This window comes from Mandrillus leucophaeus, unplaced genomic scaffold, assembly GCF_000951045.1.
Source record: "Mandrillus leucophaeus isolate KB7577 unplaced genomic scaffold, Mleu.le_1.0 Scaffold7, whole genome shotgun sequence".
NCBI lineage: Eukaryota > Metazoa > Chordata > Mammalia > Primates > Cercopithecidae > Mandrillus > Mandrillus leucophaeus.
In genome coordinates, this window is record NW_012107585.1 from 8,836,148 (window position 1) to 8,854,147 (window position 18,000).

At 57.7% G+C, this 18,000-nt stretch overlaps 1 protein-coding gene across 1 annotated transcript in view; it reads right to left on the reverse strand.

Annotated features, from left to right (window-relative positions):
- The window catches only part of PITPNM2 (phosphatidylinositol transfer protein, membrane-associated 2), a 177,046-nt gene that overhangs the window by 7,076 nt on the left and 151,970 nt on the right, over positions 1-18,000 (reverse strand). Inside the window, exons 7-18 of the mRNA XM_011964525.1 lie at positions 16,029-16,337; positions 15,182-15,277; positions 11,951-12,055; positions 11,674-11,744; positions 8,145-8,392; positions 7,541-7,730; positions 7,278-7,397; positions 6,217-6,479; positions 5,531-5,709; positions 3,229-3,399; positions 1,255-1,419; positions 494-655 (exon numbers count right to left, since the gene is read on the reverse strand). Coding sequence (XP_011819915.1) covers positions 494-655; positions 1,255-1,419; positions 3,229-3,399; positions 5,531-5,709; positions 6,217-6,479; positions 7,278-7,397; positions 7,541-7,730; positions 8,145-8,392; positions 11,674-11,744; positions 11,951-12,055; positions 15,182-15,277; positions 16,029-16,337 — 2,079 coding nt within the window. The remainder of the gene's footprint in view (positions 1-493; positions 656-1,254; positions 1,420-3,228; positions 3,400-5,530; positions 5,710-6,216; positions 6,480-7,277; positions 7,398-7,540; positions 7,731-8,144; positions 8,393-11,673; positions 11,745-11,950; positions 12,056-15,181; positions 15,278-16,028; positions 16,338-18,000) is intronic.

Here is an 18,000-nt window from a genome sequence, read left to right on the forward strand (position 1 = left end):
CCAGGGCAAGGGTGCTGCCCTCCTCGCACCTGGGACACCCCACGAGCCCTGAGGCACAGCAGTGTGGGTGGGGAAGCCTGGGCCTCCAGATGGATGGTCCTGGTGCATCCGGCTCTGCCACTAGGGGCTTGGCGAGGGCAACCTTCCTGAACAAGATGAGCTTGTAAAGTGCCTCTTGGGCTGTCCGCAGGGGGGCCCAGCAGCAGGGCCTGGTTTACAGGTCCGGGCTTCCCTAGGTTCTGCCCGCAGCTTTCCTCGGAGCTTCCTTGGTCCTCATCTGGCCTCATTCCAGCTTTGTCAGGTCCCCGGTCCCCCCACCCCACTAGACAATGCTACCAGCTCCCACCTCCTCCCTGGATGGCCAAGTCCTCCCAGTCCAACCCCCAGCTCCCTGTTAGGCCGAAGCAGGGGTCCAGGTGGGCAGAGCCTGGTGGTGAGGGGTGCTCAGCAGCAGAGTGACCCCCCAGTGAGGGGAAAGCGTGTGGGGTGGTACCTTCTCTGATGTCCAGCTCAGGGAGGCCAGGGGCCCTCTCCAGGCTGGGACTCGCCTGCCTGGCTGGAGGGTGGGGGCCAGGGGTGATAGGGCGGGGTGGGGGCAGGGCGAGCAGGGACAGACGCCTGACGCTGGGGGTATGGCTGAGCGCATCGGGGGCCTCTGAGAAGCAAGAGCAATGGATGGCTCAGCCACGTGGGGGGCCACTGCGCTGCCACGTCTACCAGGGGCCAGGCAGGACACTGGGACAGTGCCAGGCCTGCGGCTATCAAGGGTGGGCCCCTTGGCCCTCCTCACGGATGAACACAACTGCTAGAAACCCCCATCCCAGCCTCAGCCCCTGTATAGCCACGCTGACCGCAGCTGTGAGAATCCCTGGCCCAGCACGGGGGGGCAGCCACCTGGCGGGGACTGAGAAGGAAACCCAGACTCTGCTTGAAGCACCAAGAAGCTTCATGCAGGAGCCAAGCATGAGGAAGGTGGGGCCCTTCCTAATGCGCCTTCTTCCAGAATCCTCCAGAGAAGGCGAAGCTTCTCAGCCTGGACACTGCAGAGTCTTTGGACTTGACCAGTCTCTGCTGTGGGGCTGGTCCGGGCACTGCAGGTGCCCAGCAGCCTCCCTCCCTTTACCCACCGGGTGCCAGCAGCATCCCTCCCCAGCTTCAGCAGCTAGAAATGCTCCGAGACCTGGTCATCAGCTGTCCCCTATGGGCACGACGGCCCTGGCTGAGTGAGGAGGGTGAGGGGCCTGGTACACTCACTCTGGGCAATGCTGGATGCCGTGTAGCTCTCGGCCATGCCTGACACCTGGCTGGCGATGCTGATCTCACTGGCTCGGCGGAAGCCACGACTGGCAGGGGCAGTGCTGGGCGAGGAGGGGGTGGCATGCTCTTGGAAGGCCGCATTGTAGGTCTGGAGCACATCCGCTGCAGGTGGACAGGGACCAGAGGCCAGGTAAGAGAGGCCCTGCCCAGCCCTGCCCAGCCCCGGAGCAGTTGGGGAGCCAGTGTGTCAGGGTCCAGTGTGTGCCTAGGCTGGGGGCCGGGCAGCAGCTGTGCCAGAGCCACCTGCTCAGGGCCATGAGAGGGAGGGGCCCAGAGCTTCAGCAGGTGAGGAGGAGGGCTGGGGCAGGGTGGACTGAAGAATGGACACAGACACAGGGCAGGGAGGCGTGGCAGCTGGGCTCAACCTCAGTCACCCTCCTGCCCCCCACACACCCCTCAGCTCGTGTCCAGCAGCCCCAGCGGCTCCAGGGCCTCCAGAGCTCAGCCTGGCCTGACCTGACCCACAGCCCACAGCAAAAGCAGCGGCTCCACCCAGGTTTGCAGGGTGCTGACAACAGGTGCCACAGGTGGCTTCCTGGGGATGCCCTGCACATGCAGAGCACGGAGAGAGGCAAGCCCTGGACGTCCCTCACACAGGCCACAGCCAGCAGTCCCTGATGGGCGTTTGGGGACAAAGGCAGGTGCTGGGGACTCAAGCCAGGCTCACCCAGGCCCAGGCTGAAGACAGGACAGAACGGGGAGGACGGGGATCAGTCAGACAAGCCACACCTGGACGGGGTACAGGAGGTGCCTGGGTGACCTCAGAGAGGGAAGGAGTGGGCCCTGGGGAATCCAACCCCTCACTGGGACCAGAAGCTTCCCCAAGTGAGGGGTGGGCCTGGCTGGCTCAAGGCCTCATCCCATCTCCTGTCTGCTTCTGGCAGAGCCCTGGAACTGTCACTGATGTGCTCTGTGGCCCTGAGACAGCCTCTGCTGTTTCTGAGCTGCTGCGCCCCTTTGCTTTGGGTCTGCCCCGCCTCTGGCCCACAATATGCGGGAGGAGGCACCCATACCAGTTCCTCAGGGCCGTCCTGCCCAAGTCTCTGTTCCTCACCACCCAGGTCCCACCAACTCTTGAGTGGCCAAGGAGGGCATGGGTTGGGGGGTGTCCCTGAGGACTGGGTCAGCCAGCGAAGCAGACGTCACCACGAGCAGGGGAGGGTACACACACTCGGCAGAGCCCGGGCGGGGCCCGTCTTGCCAGGTGGGCGCGGGAACAGGCATACTGGTTTCCAGGAAGCTGTCCCCGTGGGGGAGAGGGGCCAGGGGGCCGCCCTCCAGGACCAGCTCAGGGTTTCTCTGCACGGTCTCGACTGGAGGCAGACGGGGAGAGAACAGAGGACAAGAACAGACACTTGCATGGGCCATCCAGACACGCTCCAACACAGAGACTCAGGGCTCTTTTAGGACCAGGACATGACAAGACGCTGGGACACACGCCGGGGCAGGGGTCGGGCCAAGCCCACCTGGACCTCCCCTGCCCCAACCCGTCTCCTGCATCCTGTCTCGGGGCCAGCCACCTGCCATGATGGGACCCAGCCGACCAGGCCCCCAACTCAGTGAGGGTCCCTGGTGGGTCCTTAGCTCTGTCTCTGCTGGGATGGAGGCTCAGCTGTGGAGAGGGGAGTCTGGTCTCATTCTGCCCCTTCCCTGCTCCGGGGACCCTGGAACAAGGCCCTGACCTGTGCCCTCCGAAAGGTGGGAACCATCATTCCTGCCTCAGGGATCAGTGCGGAGGGATGCACCACCCCCCGCCCCCCACCCCCAACAGCTGTCCACCTCCGAGAGGCATTCAGCACAGGCTGTCCCTCTCACCTGGGGAAGAACCACGTGGCACGGAGGGCCTAGGAGCCAGGGAGCCACGCCTACCCCACCTTCCCCCAGAGGAGCAGGGCGGAATGTGCCTCTCACCCAGCAGTGTGGAGCAGCCGTCCCCCAGCGGGTAGCGTTGGTAGCGGGGGACACTGAAAGGCGGCAGAGCGTGGAAGCGCCGTTCCAGCAGCGGCTCCAGGCGTGACGCTGACGGGTCCGCGGGGTGGAAGAGGTTGTAGACTTGCTGGCAGGCCGGCCGCAGCTGGAAAACTGGGGGTGGGGGTGTTGGCTGCAGAGCTGGGGCCGGCCCTGAGGAGCAGGGGTGGGGAGTGGGAAATTTGGGAACTGGGAACTGGGTTGTCTGCCGAAAGTTTGGGAGAGACGGGGGTGTGTCTCTGTCAATTTAGGACCTGTTTCGGTCATTGTCACTTTTTTTCAGACAGGCTCTTGCTCTGGCACCCAGTCTGGAGGGCAGTGGTGCGATCTTGGTTCACTGTAGCCTCAGTCTCCTGGGCTCAAGTGATCCTCCCCCCTCAGCCTCCTGAGTAGCTGGGACCACAGGTATACACCACCACACCTGGCTATTTTATTTTTTGTAGAGATGGGGTCTCAGTATGTTACCCAGGCTGGTCTCAAACTCCTGGACTCAAGGCATCCTCCCACCTGGGCCTCCCAAAGTGCTGGGATTACAGGCGTGAGCCCCCACGTCCAACCTCTTAATTTTTTTTTCATTGCAAAAGTTATAATGATTGTGGTAAAAAGTGGTTTGCAGTACAGAAGAGCACATGATGAAGGGCACATGGTGGAAACCCCTTCCACCCCAGGCCCCCTGCAGCTCCAGTTCATCTTGCAGGAGCCCCACCGAGTACTGGCTAAGGCAGCCCTGCCCTGCCTGTATGGGAAAATGTTTCTTCATCTGTCAAATGGGGTGGCAGTTCCAACCACATCATGGAGTTAAGGAGATCACGTGAATGTAAGGATGTGTTAATTATCAGTGCTGTATCTCACTTTTAGAGGGACATAAACCGGAACATGTGCTATGCCTTCTGAACTTTGCCTTTTCTTCCCGCTTAACACAACAAATGCTGGCGTCTTTCATGTGAGCATGCATAGTTTCTCCTTGCTCTTTTTCAGAGGAGGCAGGTACTCCACTGTGTGACTGTGCCAGAATTGATTTAACCAGTCCCCTCCAAATAGATGGACATTTAAGTTGGTTCTGGTTTTTCACAGTGACACATAATGTGACCACAACGGCACTGTCCCTAAGTCTCCATGCACCTGTGTGGGACTCTGTGGGGCTGTTCAGAGCCTGCAGTGGACGGGGCACAGGGATGCCCTCCATGGGGCTGCACCCCTTTACACCAAGTGTGAGCTGCCTTGGTTGTTGGGGTCCCTTTAAAGCTACCCATTTCTCTTCCTGGCAGTGCTGGTCACCAGTTTGTGGAAGGGGAAGGGTCCTGGGCACTGAGTCCAGAGATCTGCTTTTTTTTTTTTTGAGACCGAGTTTCACTTTTGTTGCCTAGGCTGGAGTGTAATGGCACGATCTTGGCTCACCATAACCTCCACCTCCCAGGTTCAAGTGATTCTCCTGCCTCAGCCTCCCGAGTAGCTGGGATTACAGATATGCGCCACCACACCCAGCTAATTTTATAATTTTAGTAGAGACGGGGTTTCTCCATGTTGGTCAGGCTGGTCTCGAACTCCCGACCTCAGGTGATCCGCCTGCCTCGGCCTCCCAAAGTGCTGGGATTACAGGTATGAGCCACTGCACCCGGCCAGGTCTGCATTTTTAACCTAGCACTTGGCAAGCATCTAAACCTCTCTGAGCCTCAGTTTCCCCCTCTGTCATCTGGGGGTGTAACATGGGCCCTGTGTGGCTACTCTCAGGATTGTGTGGCTCCTGGGACTTTGCAGGCTGATCCCAGGGCACACGGCAGGGACTGCTGCTTCAGTGATGCCCAGCCGCTGGCCTGCCTGACTTGGGTAGACAGACGCACAGCTGTGGCCCCTCCAGGGCAGGGAGCCCACTATACCCAGGAGGCTTTGGGGATGCCCTGCCTCTGTATCTCTCCCTATGGGAGGACCTTGGACCTGGGAGGCTGGGTCTGTCTCCATCTGACTCTGGGGTGGTGCCTTTTCTCCCTGGACCTCAGCTTTCCCATCTAGGGGATGACCCTCAGCTCCCACAGGCATCCTGGAGATGAAATGAAACAGCAGGTGTCACGGACAGCCAGTGACTGAGCTGCTGAAGCAGGAGCAGAGGATAGCAAGGGGCCCTTGGTGGGGAAGACAGGAAGGAGGGCAGAAACAGGCCTGGGATGTGGCCATGATCTCGTCACAGGGGTCCACTAAGACCCCCCACACCCACCCAGCGCATGTACCGCCCCTGCTGGGCTCTCACCATCCAGGGCTGGGATGACAGTCTTCCTCAAGGCCAGGACCAGCCCCAGCGGGCACCCGAAGAGGAAGAGGTCCGTGATCTCAAAGTCAAACCTGCCCAGGGCACCTGTGCCGTCCAGCATGGTGGAGCTGCTGGAACGGCGTGAGCAGGGCTCAGTCCTCAGCATGCTGGCATGGAGGCTGCAGTGGGGGACGCACGAGGTCACACCACGGCCCCTCTCACAGCTGGCCTTCCCCTAGTCTCACGAGGGACAGGGTGGGTCCCACAGCCCCCAAGAGTCATCAGACCTAACCTAAATAAGACTTAGCTGTATGTGAGTGTAGCTCCCATCATCTGCCAAGACACTGCTGGTGGCACCCAACCTCTCTCGGGGGCCCACTGGCTTCGGGACAGCCCTGACCTGGACCACCTGCCCCTGGTCCATTCTGCCCCCAACTCTGCCATTCCCCACCCTCACCCTCAAGACAAATTGCTCCCTCAGGCCCGAGATGGCCCTTGGTGTATATGAGACAAGGCACCCAATAAGCCACTTTCTCCTGGGCCCAGAGTGGGATCCCAGGTCTCAGGCTGGGGGAACCTCAGGCAGAGACCCCAGGCCTCCCGTTGGCCATCGCGGGGGACGCTCCTCCCTCTTGGAGCCTCTTCCTGCACCCAGAGGCGAGCCCCAGCCCCCCAGCCCCGCCCACCTGGACAGGAAGGCCTGGTGCTGCTGGATGGTGTCTAGCTCATAGGTGGACGAGTCGCTTCTCTTGCGGGGTAGCTGCCTTTTGGGGTCCTCGGTGCCATTGCTGCGGGGGATGTCGACGTTGCTTCGGCTCAGGTGCCGACTGCTCTCCAAGCTGGAGCCACCACTACTGCCACCACCACCACTGTTGCCACCACCGCCACCGCCACCACCGGAGCAGTGTGCTGCATTCACCAGAATGCCCGGGGACAGCAGGTCGTTGTCCTGGAATGGCCCCATGGAGGCTCACTGCCAGGTGGCCGCTGGCCTGATCCCTTCTCCAGCATCCTGGAAGCTGCCTCCTCCCTCCTAACCCCAGGCCCAGTGGCCACAGTCCAGCCGGCCTCTCATCAAACCAGAGGGGAGGGCCCCTGTTCCCTTCTGTCCCCCCACCCACAAGCCACCCTGGACCTCATTGGTCTACAGGCCATTTGCCACTGTGCAGCAGAGGCAGGGAAGCAGAGAGGGGTCGCCCATCTCACCTCCTAGGAACCAGACCCCACTGCCCACAGTGCCGACCCTGGTTCAGGCTCATGAAACCACTCGCATTCCTAGGCTTGGCCACGTGGCAGCTGTTCCCCTGCCCCCATGCACCTGCCCTGCCGCCTCTGGGCACCTGTGCTGCCAACCTCTGCCCTTCCCATCCTTTTTTGGAGAGGTGAGGGGAGAGAGATTGTGAGAAAAACTGCTACAGCTCTTTCAGGGCCCAGGCACTTTCCCTGACTCTTCAGCCAGAATGGGCTGGGCTTCCTCAGCTCACCTGCACCCCCAACTCCTCCATAGCCCCTGCCCTGGAGGTGAGCTCTGGCAGCAGGGCTGGGGTTCAGGGGCTTGGAAAATGTTTGTTGAATGAACGGAGCTTAACTGGGTAGAGTCCAAGCCAGCTGGACTCAGGAAGTGCTGCCAGCATTCTGCTTGGTGGGCACAGCCTGGGGCCAGGTGCAGGAACAGGCAGGGCAGCGACCCTGGGGGCATGCAGGAGGCTTCAGGCCTTGGGGAATGTCTGGGCCCCCATTTGGGTACCTGCATGCTGACCACACTGCCCCGGCGGCTGCTGCTCTGACTCTCAGACACCGGCTGGTTGCTGTAGCATAGGGCATCAAATGCCAGGATGCCCCCGACGCAGTCCCCAATCAGGCAGACCTTGGGGGAGAGGGGCCAGAGGCCTGAGCCGTTCACCCACTCGCTGGACTACAGACTGGGGAGGCCATCACCTTCCCCTTCAGGCCAGCCCGCCCTACAGGGTCTTCCATCCTCCTCCCCTCCCCAACCTCCCCGGGACTCACCTGCCCATTGAAGGTCATGCCCTCCTGGGACTTGATGAAGTCCCCATACGCAAGGTTGGCTCGCTGAATCACTGTGGCAACCGCCTCCTGGTACTGGGGGGAGGAGGTGGCCAGCAGGGGGAGGGCAGCCAGGGGAATGTGGTCCTGACTGCTGGACAGACAGCCTTCGTCATGGCTGTAGGGGCTAAGGCTGGGGAGAGGGGCCAGTCAAGAGAGGGCAGGCGGCTCCAGCTCAGCCCAAAGGGCCCCTCTCCCCTGACCCGAGTCTCAGCCATGGACTCAGCTCACGCTAGTGATAACCCTTCCTGGCCAGGCCCTGGGTAGGCTTGGGGGACCAGGGTGAGTAAGACCCCATGTCTCAGAGGCAGGCCAATCTCCCCACATTACACGTTTGGAAACGAAGGCTCAGCCATGGGCCCAGCCCTCCTGGGACTTGAGGCTTAGCCTGCATGTATATGTTTGGGCACCTCCAGGTAGAAGGGGCTGGCTGGTGGGTCTGGACATTGAGGCAGGAGTCCTGAAACTGGGGAGCCACCTGAGGCCCAGGGGTGGGAGGACGACAGTGCACAGCCGGAGGCTGCAGTCAAGGGCAGGTGCCACTCACTTGGAGACCAGGGCAAAGGCGTCAGAGCAGACAGGCGGGCAGGGCACCAGGCGGATGGCAAGGCGGCCCAGGGCGCTGGGGTAGTGCACGCGCATGACGGTGTCGAACACGTTGGCGATGGTGTTGGCATCACCCTTCTTGGAACTGGGGTCCCCGGCGCCCGTGTCCAGGATGGTGCCTCCGTGCAGCACCAGTAGCAGCACGTGGATCTTGGAGGGCGGTGCAGCCAGCGGCTGGCTAACCTCGTCCTGCATGGGTTGGGGGGCAGTGTCAGCTCCCCAGGGAACCCAGCTCCTTGCTGAGGCCCCTCTGTCACCCTTGGTGGGGGTGTGCCTGTTGCACACAGCCCAACTGTTCCCTCTGAGAACCCCAGTTGGTTATTCAGTCCTGGGGTCTGGGGTTTGGCTGCCTTAACCCCTCCCCTGGGACCCTTGCTGGGACTGGAGCCTGGAGGAGGAGTCAGGGAGGTGGGCCTGTCCACTCCTCCTCCTGCAGCCCTGCCCCTGTCTGCCACCCTGACCAGGGGTGCAGAGGCCATTGAGGGAGTCCACTCCTTTGAGAGCATGAGCTCTGCTTCCTTCAGGGAGCCCAGGCAGTGGCTTCTGGGGCTTCCAGCTTTAAGGGGAGGCAGAGGCTCAGCCTGGTCTTAGCCTTGGGGGCTGCCTGCCCTGTATGTGTCTGTCTTGGCGTGAGCAGACAGGGCCACCACCAGCTCAAAGTTACAGAGGTCACCTGAGAATGGCCGGGGTCAGGGCATCCACAGCCTGGGCGGGTGGCAACCCCAGCCCCTTTGTCTGCAGCTCTGAGCTCTCCCCCAGGCTACACAGGGCCTCCTCCCCAGGCTACACAGGGCCTCCTCCCCAGGCTACACAGGGCCTCCTCCCCAGGCCCCCACCCTAAGGCCCTGCCATTCCTGGCCTCTCTCTAAGACCAGGGTCTCCAAAAGGAGAGGTGTCCTGGTGGGGATGGAGCCCTAGCACCTTAGAGAGGAGGCCGATCAGATTTCGAGAGGTAATGACACCACCTTCCTGCAGGCCAGGCCTGCCTATGAGGTCAAGGTGAGACCCTAGACCTGCACACCTGTGTAAGGGCTACAAACTGCTCCAGGCTAGGGGACTGGGCTAATATCACACGGTGTGTCAGTGCTAGGCTGGACCGGAACCTGAAGCCTCTGCCACAACTCAGCACTCTCCTGCCAGGCCAGGCTGTGGCCCTGTCCCCAGAGGTCACCCTCCCCTGCCCCAGGCTTCTGGTATGTGACTGGAGGATAGCAGCAGGGCCAGGGCCCAAGAGGGGCCACTGATAAGTACTTGCTGTGTCCCTATGATGTCTGGGGTGTGGGGGCAGGGAAGGGAGCTGAAGGGAGAGTCCTGCCTCCAAGAACCCGAGGAGACAGACCAAGGAGCCAAAGCCATCTAGAGGGCCTATGGTGGGGACAGCTGGCCATGGGGTAGGGGTAGCACCAGGACCCAGGTGCCAACACAGGTTGGGTGGGTGGGGAGGGTAGGGGCTGGACCCAGGACTTAAGAGGCTACCAGGTGGCTGGGAGCAGTGGCTTGAGCCTGTAATCCCAGCACTTTGGGAGGCCGAAGCAGGCAGATCACTTGAGGCCAGGAGTTTGAGACCAGCCTGACCAACATAGCAAAACCCTGTCTCTACCAAAAATACAAAAATTAGCCAGGCATGGCTGTGCACATCTGTAATCCCAGCTACTCGGGAGGCTGAGGCAGGAAAATCATTTGTACCCAGGAGGCAGAGGTTGCAGTGAGCCGAGATCGTGCCACTGCACTGCAAACTGGGTGACAGAGTGAGATCCTGTCTCCAAAAAAAAAAAAAAAAAAAAAAGAAAAAAAGAAAGTGGCCACCAGGAAGGGCAAGGGAATGGATGGGCTGGGCCAGGAGCCACTGAGCAGCAGGAAGCCTGGTGGGTGCTGCTGAGCTGGAGGAGAAAGGCTGGGCTGCCCTCACCCCAGGGGGAGCCACGGGGCTTCCCTCTTCTTCCCAGGGGCCAGCGCAGGACCGACACTTGTCCTCACATGGGGACTAGCCACCACTGGTTGGCCTGGACACAAACACACTCAGCCCAGGGCAGAGGGGGCCACCAGCTGCCCAGAACACAGGGCAGGAGGGAACAACATGAGCCCTATCCGGCTTTGACAAGGGTTTTATTTGCAGTCCAGTGAGGCAAAGGGTTTATGGAAGAAATGTCTTATGCAGCCTCCAGGACAGGAAGGTGATGTCCAGTGGTACTGAGTCACCAGGAGACGGGCAGGGCTTGGCACTGGGGGCTGAAAGAATCCTGCATAGGCCTATCTGACTGGGCTCAGTCCTAGAGATGACCCAGGGGCCCCCAGAGACCCCTGGAACAGTCTCCCTACTACACTCAGCCTGCTTTCTCCAAGGGGACATCATGCCTCAGCCCGAGACAGGGACTCACCCTCCCCTGGGCTCTAGTGGGGGCTGAGCCCCCTGCAGCTATAGAGGCATCCCCCTACTAGTGTCTCCGCAAGGCCAGGAGCAGGGGCTCCGGTTTGGGGGTTCTTGCAAGCAAATGGATTTGGCTTTGGATGGCGGTGCCCCAGAATCAGTGCTGGGTTCTGAACACACACCCCAAGGCAGATCCAGAGCCTCAGGCCCCTTCTGCCCCTCCCCTGGGGGGGCGTCAGAGCTGTGTGTGCTGCAGGTGGGGAGGGGGCTCCGTTTGCTTATCTAGACATTAAGCAGCAATTGGAATCAACTCCCCTTATTCCATGACCCCTTCTAGAAAGCCCACCTCGGCGTCAGACTGCAAAGCAGAAAACCACAGGAGGGGGAGGCTGTGTGGATGTCCCTCCTCCTCCCCCAGACTCCCCAGGGGCCCGAGTTCCCCACAGAAGTGGTGCTGCCTCCACCTTAGGCAGCTTGAGGCCAGAGCAGTGCGGTGACCGCAGGTGATGGTGGGACAGCCCAGCTCAGCCCTGGCTCCTGTCCCAGTGCAAACAGCTCTGACGGCCCGCAGGTGGAGGAGGATGGGGCGTGAACTCCCACAGAGAACCCCCGAAGCGGACACAGGCGCTCTACCAAGACAGCTTTATTGGACACACTGAGCTCCGCCTGCCTCCCGCGGGGCCATCTTGTCGGCTACGGCCACATCACTTCTGCCTAGACGACTGTCGCTTCCTCCCTTTTCGTCTTTTTATCTTCAGGGACAGCAGACAGGCTGGGCACAAGGTGAAGATCTTATTTTTGATCTGGAATTTACAAGTTTCTCATTTTACTTTCCCATGGGTGGAGCTTGGATAAGGTTTTCTCAGGGGTTGTCTGTAGTCCCTGGTTCTTGGGGACCTCAGAGACAGAGGGCGGCAGGCGCCTTCCTAGCAGGGCAGCAAAAAAGGAGGCCCAGGCCTCTCCCCGGACAGTACCCAGGCAGGTGTGGAGGTGAGGCTGCCAGGCCCAGAGTTCCACCTCTGTAGCCCCTCAGACTATTCCTCTGTGCCCTGCCCCTCCCTTGGCAGCCGTGCCCCTGTCCCTCTGACACCCGGGCACCCACCTCTATGATGTTCAGCTGCTCCACACTGGAGGCCACCCTGAACTCAGGGGCGCTCTGGCGGTACAGACCATCTGCAACAACACAGAAGCCGTGCTGTGAGCTAAGGGGCAGCCCAGCCTGGCCGACCGGACGGAGGCTGCAACCATGACGAGGGGAGCTTGGGGGCCCCCAATCCCCATGTATGCCCAGCACCGTGCAGGAGCTGGGTCAGAAAGGAGGGGGCTGAAGCCCTGCAGCCACCCTCCCCAGGCTCTGCAGCACCCCCAGACCTGCTGACCTTGTGTGTCTTCCGGCTCTGGGCTCTCGATCTTGTCCATGAGGTCATTGGAACTCCACTTGGTGATGTCCTTGGGGAACATTTCCTCTGTGTCAGACAGGTCCTCTGGAGAGGAGAGAAGGAAACTCAGGTGGGACTGGGAACAGTGGGAAGGCCCGGTTTCCCGAGGTGGGGACGCCCCTGTGTGCCCCTGTGTACCCCTGTGTTTGGCTCTGCTCTGACCCCTCCTCAACAGGACGGCCGCACAGCCCCACACCTTGGGCTTCTTCCTGACCATTAAAAAAATAGTGGTAACATTCACATAACAAAATTCACCATTTATAAAGTGGCATTTAGTATATTCATGATGCCGTGCAACCATCACCACTATCTAATTCCAGAACATCTTACTTCCCTAAATGGAAGCCCCATATTCGGGAGCAGTGAGTCCTCAGTCTTGCCTTCCTTAGCCCCTGGCCACCCCCATAGCATCCTCTATGTCAGATGCTTCATTCCTTTTTACGGCTGAACCATAGTCCATTGCATGGACACACCACTTTTGTTTATCCACTCATCAGTTGATGTTCCTGTTTTTTTTTTTTTTTTAAAATGCTATATTGGCTGGGCGCAGTGGCTTATCCCTGTAATCCCAGGACTCTAGGAGGCTGAGGCGGGTGGACTGCTCGAGGTCAGGAGTTCAAGATCAGCCTGACCAACATGGTGAAATCGCATGTCTACTAAAAATACAAAAATTAGCCAGGCATGGTGGTGTGCACCTGTAGTCCCAGCTACTCAGGAGGCTGAGGCAGGAGAGTCACTTGAACCTGGGAGGCGGAGGTTGCAGTGAGCTGAGATCGTGCCGTTGCATTCCAGCCTGGGTGACAGAGCAAAACTCTTGTCTCAAAAAAAAAAAAAAGCTACATTTAGGCTGGGGGTGGTGGTTCATATCTGTAATCCCAACACTTTGGAAGGCCGAGTCAGGTGGATCACCTGAGGTCAGGAGTTCAAGACCAGCCTAGCCAACATGGCAAAATCCTGTCTCTACTAAAGATACAAAAATTGGCCAGGCATGGTGGCATGTGCCTGTAGTCCCAGCTTCTCAGGGGGCTGAGGCATGAGAATCACTTGAATCTGGGAGTCAGAGATTGCAGTGAGCCGAGATCACACCACTGCACTTCAGCCTGGGCAACAGAGCGAGACTCCATTTCAAAAATAAATAAATAAAAATAAAAAATGCTACATTTACTTTATTCCATCTTTACCATTTTTAAAATTTCTTATATATTTTATTTTTTGAGGTCTTGCTTTGATGCCAAGGCTGGAGTGTAGTGGCACAGTCATAGCTTACTGCAGCCTCGACCTCCTGGGCTCAAGTGATCCTCCCATCTCAGCCTCCCGAGTAGTTGGAACGACAGGCATGCGCACTACACTTGGCTAATTTTTTTATTTTTATTTTTGTAGGGACAAGGTGTCTCTATGTTACCCTAGCTGGTCTTGAACTCCCAGGCTTAAGCGATCCCAAAGTGTCAGGATAACAGGCTTGAGCCACCATACCCAGTTCCTGTTTTGCTAAATTGACAAATAATCATAATTGTACATATTCATGGGGTACACAGTGATGTTTCAATACACCAGTGTATGGTGATCAGATTAGGGTAATTAGCACATCCATCATGTCAAATATTTATCATTTCTTTGTGTTGGGAATGTTCAATTTCTATCTTCTAGCGATTTGAAATTACATATTACTGTGGTTTAAAAAAAAATTTTTTATGTTTGGTATTGACAGGGTTTTGCCATGTTGCCCAGGCTGGTCTCAAACTCCTGGGCTCAAGTAATCCACTTGCCTCAGCCTCCCAAAGTGCTGGGATTATGGTGTGAGCCACTGCGCCTGGCCTAATACATTACTGTTAACTCTAGTCATCCTGCAGTGTCACAGAACTAGAACTCATTCCTCCCATCTAGATATAATTTCATATCCTCTAACAGGTCTCTCCCTGTCCCTCCACAAAAGCACAGCTTCAGAAGTGCTGCTATGAACACCACCTCCAAGACTCCTGCTTCCGCTCCTCTGAGAACTTCTGCCCAGGACCACCAGGCTCATGGCTACCGTCTGACTCTGGCACTCACTGGCCCTCCTCCAGCTCTGGATGGGCTCCTGGGCCCATTTCCCCAGAACACTGCTGCCCTGGTACTTCCTGCTTTGCTGTCTCTTTTACAGCATTTTCTACGTTAAATATGTATTTTCCTCTCATCAGGGTCAGAGAGCCACCTGGGAGGGGTGAGACGCCAAGAGGCCCCTTCTCCATCCTGGGCAAGGCCCCTGGTGCAGAGGCCAGCTCAGGAGTCCCCAGCCACCATTCCAGGTCCTCCAGTTCCAGGGCCAAACCAGGACCTTTCTTCTGCCTGGACACTGACTCCCCAGGTTCCTTCCCTTGATGGCAGCTGGCCAGTTAACCAAAATGCCACCTTATTTGGCTCCTGTGCCCCTCCAAGCCACAGTGATGACATGAGATCTGGTGCTGCCTGTGTCTGCTGAGTGCCTATGGGCTCGCCCCCGTCCCTTTCTGAGCCTCTGACCTGCTGTGTGAATTTTGGGCTGGCTCAGCCACTGGCTTGCAGAGGGACCCAAGCCCCCAACCCCTACACCCACTGGCCCCTCCGGCTTCCTGGAGCGGAATGGCTGGGGCACGAAGCAGGCGAGCACTGTATGCATGCCTCTTCCTGGCACAGGTGGTGCATCTGCTGTGTGGTCATGCGCTTATTTTGGGACAAGTGGGAAAATGGGCACTTCACATGTTTTCTGCTTATTGCATTTCCTAAAGTGCCTACATTAGATGTGGTATTAATTTAATCAAGAAAAAATAAGGTAAGTACAAAAAATTAGAAAATTAAAAGAAGTTATGCTTCCATGGAAATAAGTTCACATACGGAATAAAGCTGTAGTCTGATGGCGTATCCTTATTTGGGGTTTCAAGAGCGCAGTCCCCATCTGCCAGGCCCACATCCTGATATCAGGTTAGGGTAAGCCTGAGACCCCAGACTCAAGGGAACAAGATGACTTCATCTCATCCTCTGTGCATCGCCCCAAACACCATGCTGTCCACCTGGGACAGCGCAGGAGTAGGGACCGGATATAGAACAGTAACAGGCAACACTTGTATCAGTCCACACCCACACCCTAAGCCCTTTCAGACCCCTCCACACCTCGCCCAGGAAGGCCCCAAGGACTGCAGGGCGCTGCCTGCCTACCGTGCGCATCGAAGAACTCGTCGTCTGAGCTCTCGTCCGAGTCCCTGGCGATACTCTGCATCCTCCACTCTGAGATGCTGTGGCGGGAAGGACTCGCTGGAAGGCAAAACCTCAGAATGACCGCCAACTGGAGAGGAAGGGCCCAGAGGCTGCCCCGAGCTGGCAGGAGGCAGGGAGGGCAACCCACAGGCCTGACAAGCATCGCAGAGGCTGCCATAGGAGCCAGGAAGGTTCCAAAGAGAATGAAGTGGGTAAATGAGTGAGGAGCGGCCTAGGCTCATCTCCTGTCTGCCTGGCAAAAGGCAGTCGTGTCCTGGGGGGCATGTGTGGGGAAAAGCATGACAGACATAATCCCAGGACACGGGGTGAGACAGGCCTGGGTCCACTCCTGGGCCTCTGACCTCAGTCTGACCAAGAGCAAACTCCTGAAATTCGGACACAGCAGGGCCCAGGCGGGAGATGAGTGAGCCAGGCCTGCCTGCTGGAGAAGCTGGCTCCACCCAGGATGCCTGGGTTGATCCTTTCTCTCAGGAGCTGAAGTCTCCCAGGGTCCCCATCAGGAGGGATGGCCCCTCCACAGCACTGCAGGAGCCCAGCCACCTCCACTGGCTCCTATGGGCAGCACTATCTTCCCTGGGCATGGAGGGGAAGTGTTGGGGAGCCTGCTGGGGCAGGGCCCAGGCTTCCCCGTGTGGGAGGACTAGCCCAGGGCTCTGACTTCCTCTGGGCTTGGTGCCTCAATGTCCATCGGAAAGGACTCTGAGGAGGTGCAGTGATCCAGCAGTAGGTGGGGCTGCCTTGTGGGGAGGGACCTTGAGTGTGGATGGCAGGTGGCGCAGGGGCTCACCTCCCCGCTTGGACGACCGAGACGACTTGGAGGATGTGGACCACTGTTTCTTGAGGCCCCGCCCCACCAGGGGCTCCCCATTGCTGCTGCTGGGCTCCAGGGGCTCCCCAGAGGCCTGGTCCGAGGCGGCTTCGTGCTTGACGAGCTCGGTGGCCTCCTCACCATCCTCATTGAACTGGGCCATCTTGCGGGAAAGCATGAGCTGCGCCTCCTTCTCCAGCTCCCGGATGTTCTCCATGCTCAGCCCATACCACTCGTCCTGCCAGCACCAGGCCTGCCGGTGAGCCCGCACCATCACCCTCCGTAGTCCTGTGTCCCCACGGGGATTGGAGAGGGAGAGAGACGAGGGGATGGAGGTCAGCACAGGAGCCTGCACGGAGGTGTGGGCCCAGGCAGGGGCTTTAGGAGGCTGCACCCATGTTGCAGGTCAGACTAAAGTCACTGCCTGTCTGTGCCTCAGTTTCCCCATTTGTAAAATAAGGGGACTGGCTCACAGATGTTCTCACAAGCTCACAGTGGTTCTATAATTAGAGTGGAGGGGCCTCCCAAAGCAATGTGTCCGGTCAGAAGCCATAGTTGGAAGGGTGCAGTGGCTCATGCCTGTAATCCCAACACTTTGAGAGGATGAGGTGGGAGGACAGCTTGAGCCCAAGAGTTCAAGAACAGCCTGGGCAATGAAGCAAGACCCTGTCTCTATAAAAAAAAAATTAAAAATTAGCCAGGCGTGCTGGTGTGTGTGTAGTCCCAGCTACTCTAGAGGCCGAGGTGGGAGGATCACTTGAGCCCAGGAGTTTAAGCCTGCAGTAAGCTATGATTGTGCCACTGCATTCCAGCCTGGATAACAGAGTGGGACCCTGTCTCTAAATAGGTAAATAAATAAGAAGCCACAGTTAATTTTCTGGGAGTTTCCTGCCACAGGGGAGGTAGAATAGGACTTCCTGAGAGTCTCCTGTCTCAGTGTCTGGTATATTTTTCCTGTTGAATTTCCCATGGAAAATCCAGTTCAAGTTCAAACTGGGTTGGTTCTCCTTTTCTTTTGTTTTTAAAAAAATGCTTTTAGTAGAATATATTATGCACATGAGATATATAAGCATATATTATACATATAAATTAAGATGTAGAATAACGTAAAAAATATATACCTTTTAAAGTGTAAAAAACAATTAAAGGGCCAGGCATGGCAGCTCACACCTGTAATCCCAGCATTTTGGGAGGCTGAGGTGAGAGCATGGCTTGAGGCCAGGAGCTTCAGACCAGCCTGGCAACACAGGGAGATCCCCCATCTCTACCAAAAAAGACAACAACAACAAAATAGCCAGGCATGGTGTTGTGCGTCTGTGGTCCCAGCTACTTGGGAGGTAGAGGTGGGGGGATGGCTTGAGCCCAGGAGTTTAAGGCTGCAGTGAGCCATGATCATGCCACTGCACTCCAGTCTGGGTGACAGAGTAAGACCCTGTCTCAAAATAGTAATAATAATAATAATAATAATAGAATTACAAAGACTAAAAGCAGACTGGGGATTGCCTTGGGCCAGGGTGGGATGGGGATGATGTGAAATGGGAACAAAGGACCTTCTGGGGTGATGAATGCTCTGAAGTTGTGCCCAGCTGTGAATATATTAAAACTTACCAAACTGTTATCTTACAATGAGTGAATCATATGGTATCTAAAATTATGCCTCAATAAAGCTGTTTAAAAAACATTAAAAAGCAATGAGACATCCACATCCACAGCCCCGGCGAAGGAACACACCATCACCAGCGACAGGGAGCCCTCCACTCGCCCGGTCCCTGACAGTTGGTCCTGAATTTTGCTTGTCATGTGCTTTGCCTTCTGGTCTCAGCACACAGATGTGTTTTCCTGCACACTGTATCAGGCTGGTGTGGCTGTTGCTGAATTTCGCAGCTATGTATCACGCTGTATTTTTCCGCCACTTGCTTCTCTGGGTGAGTTTTGTCCATGGATGCGCGCG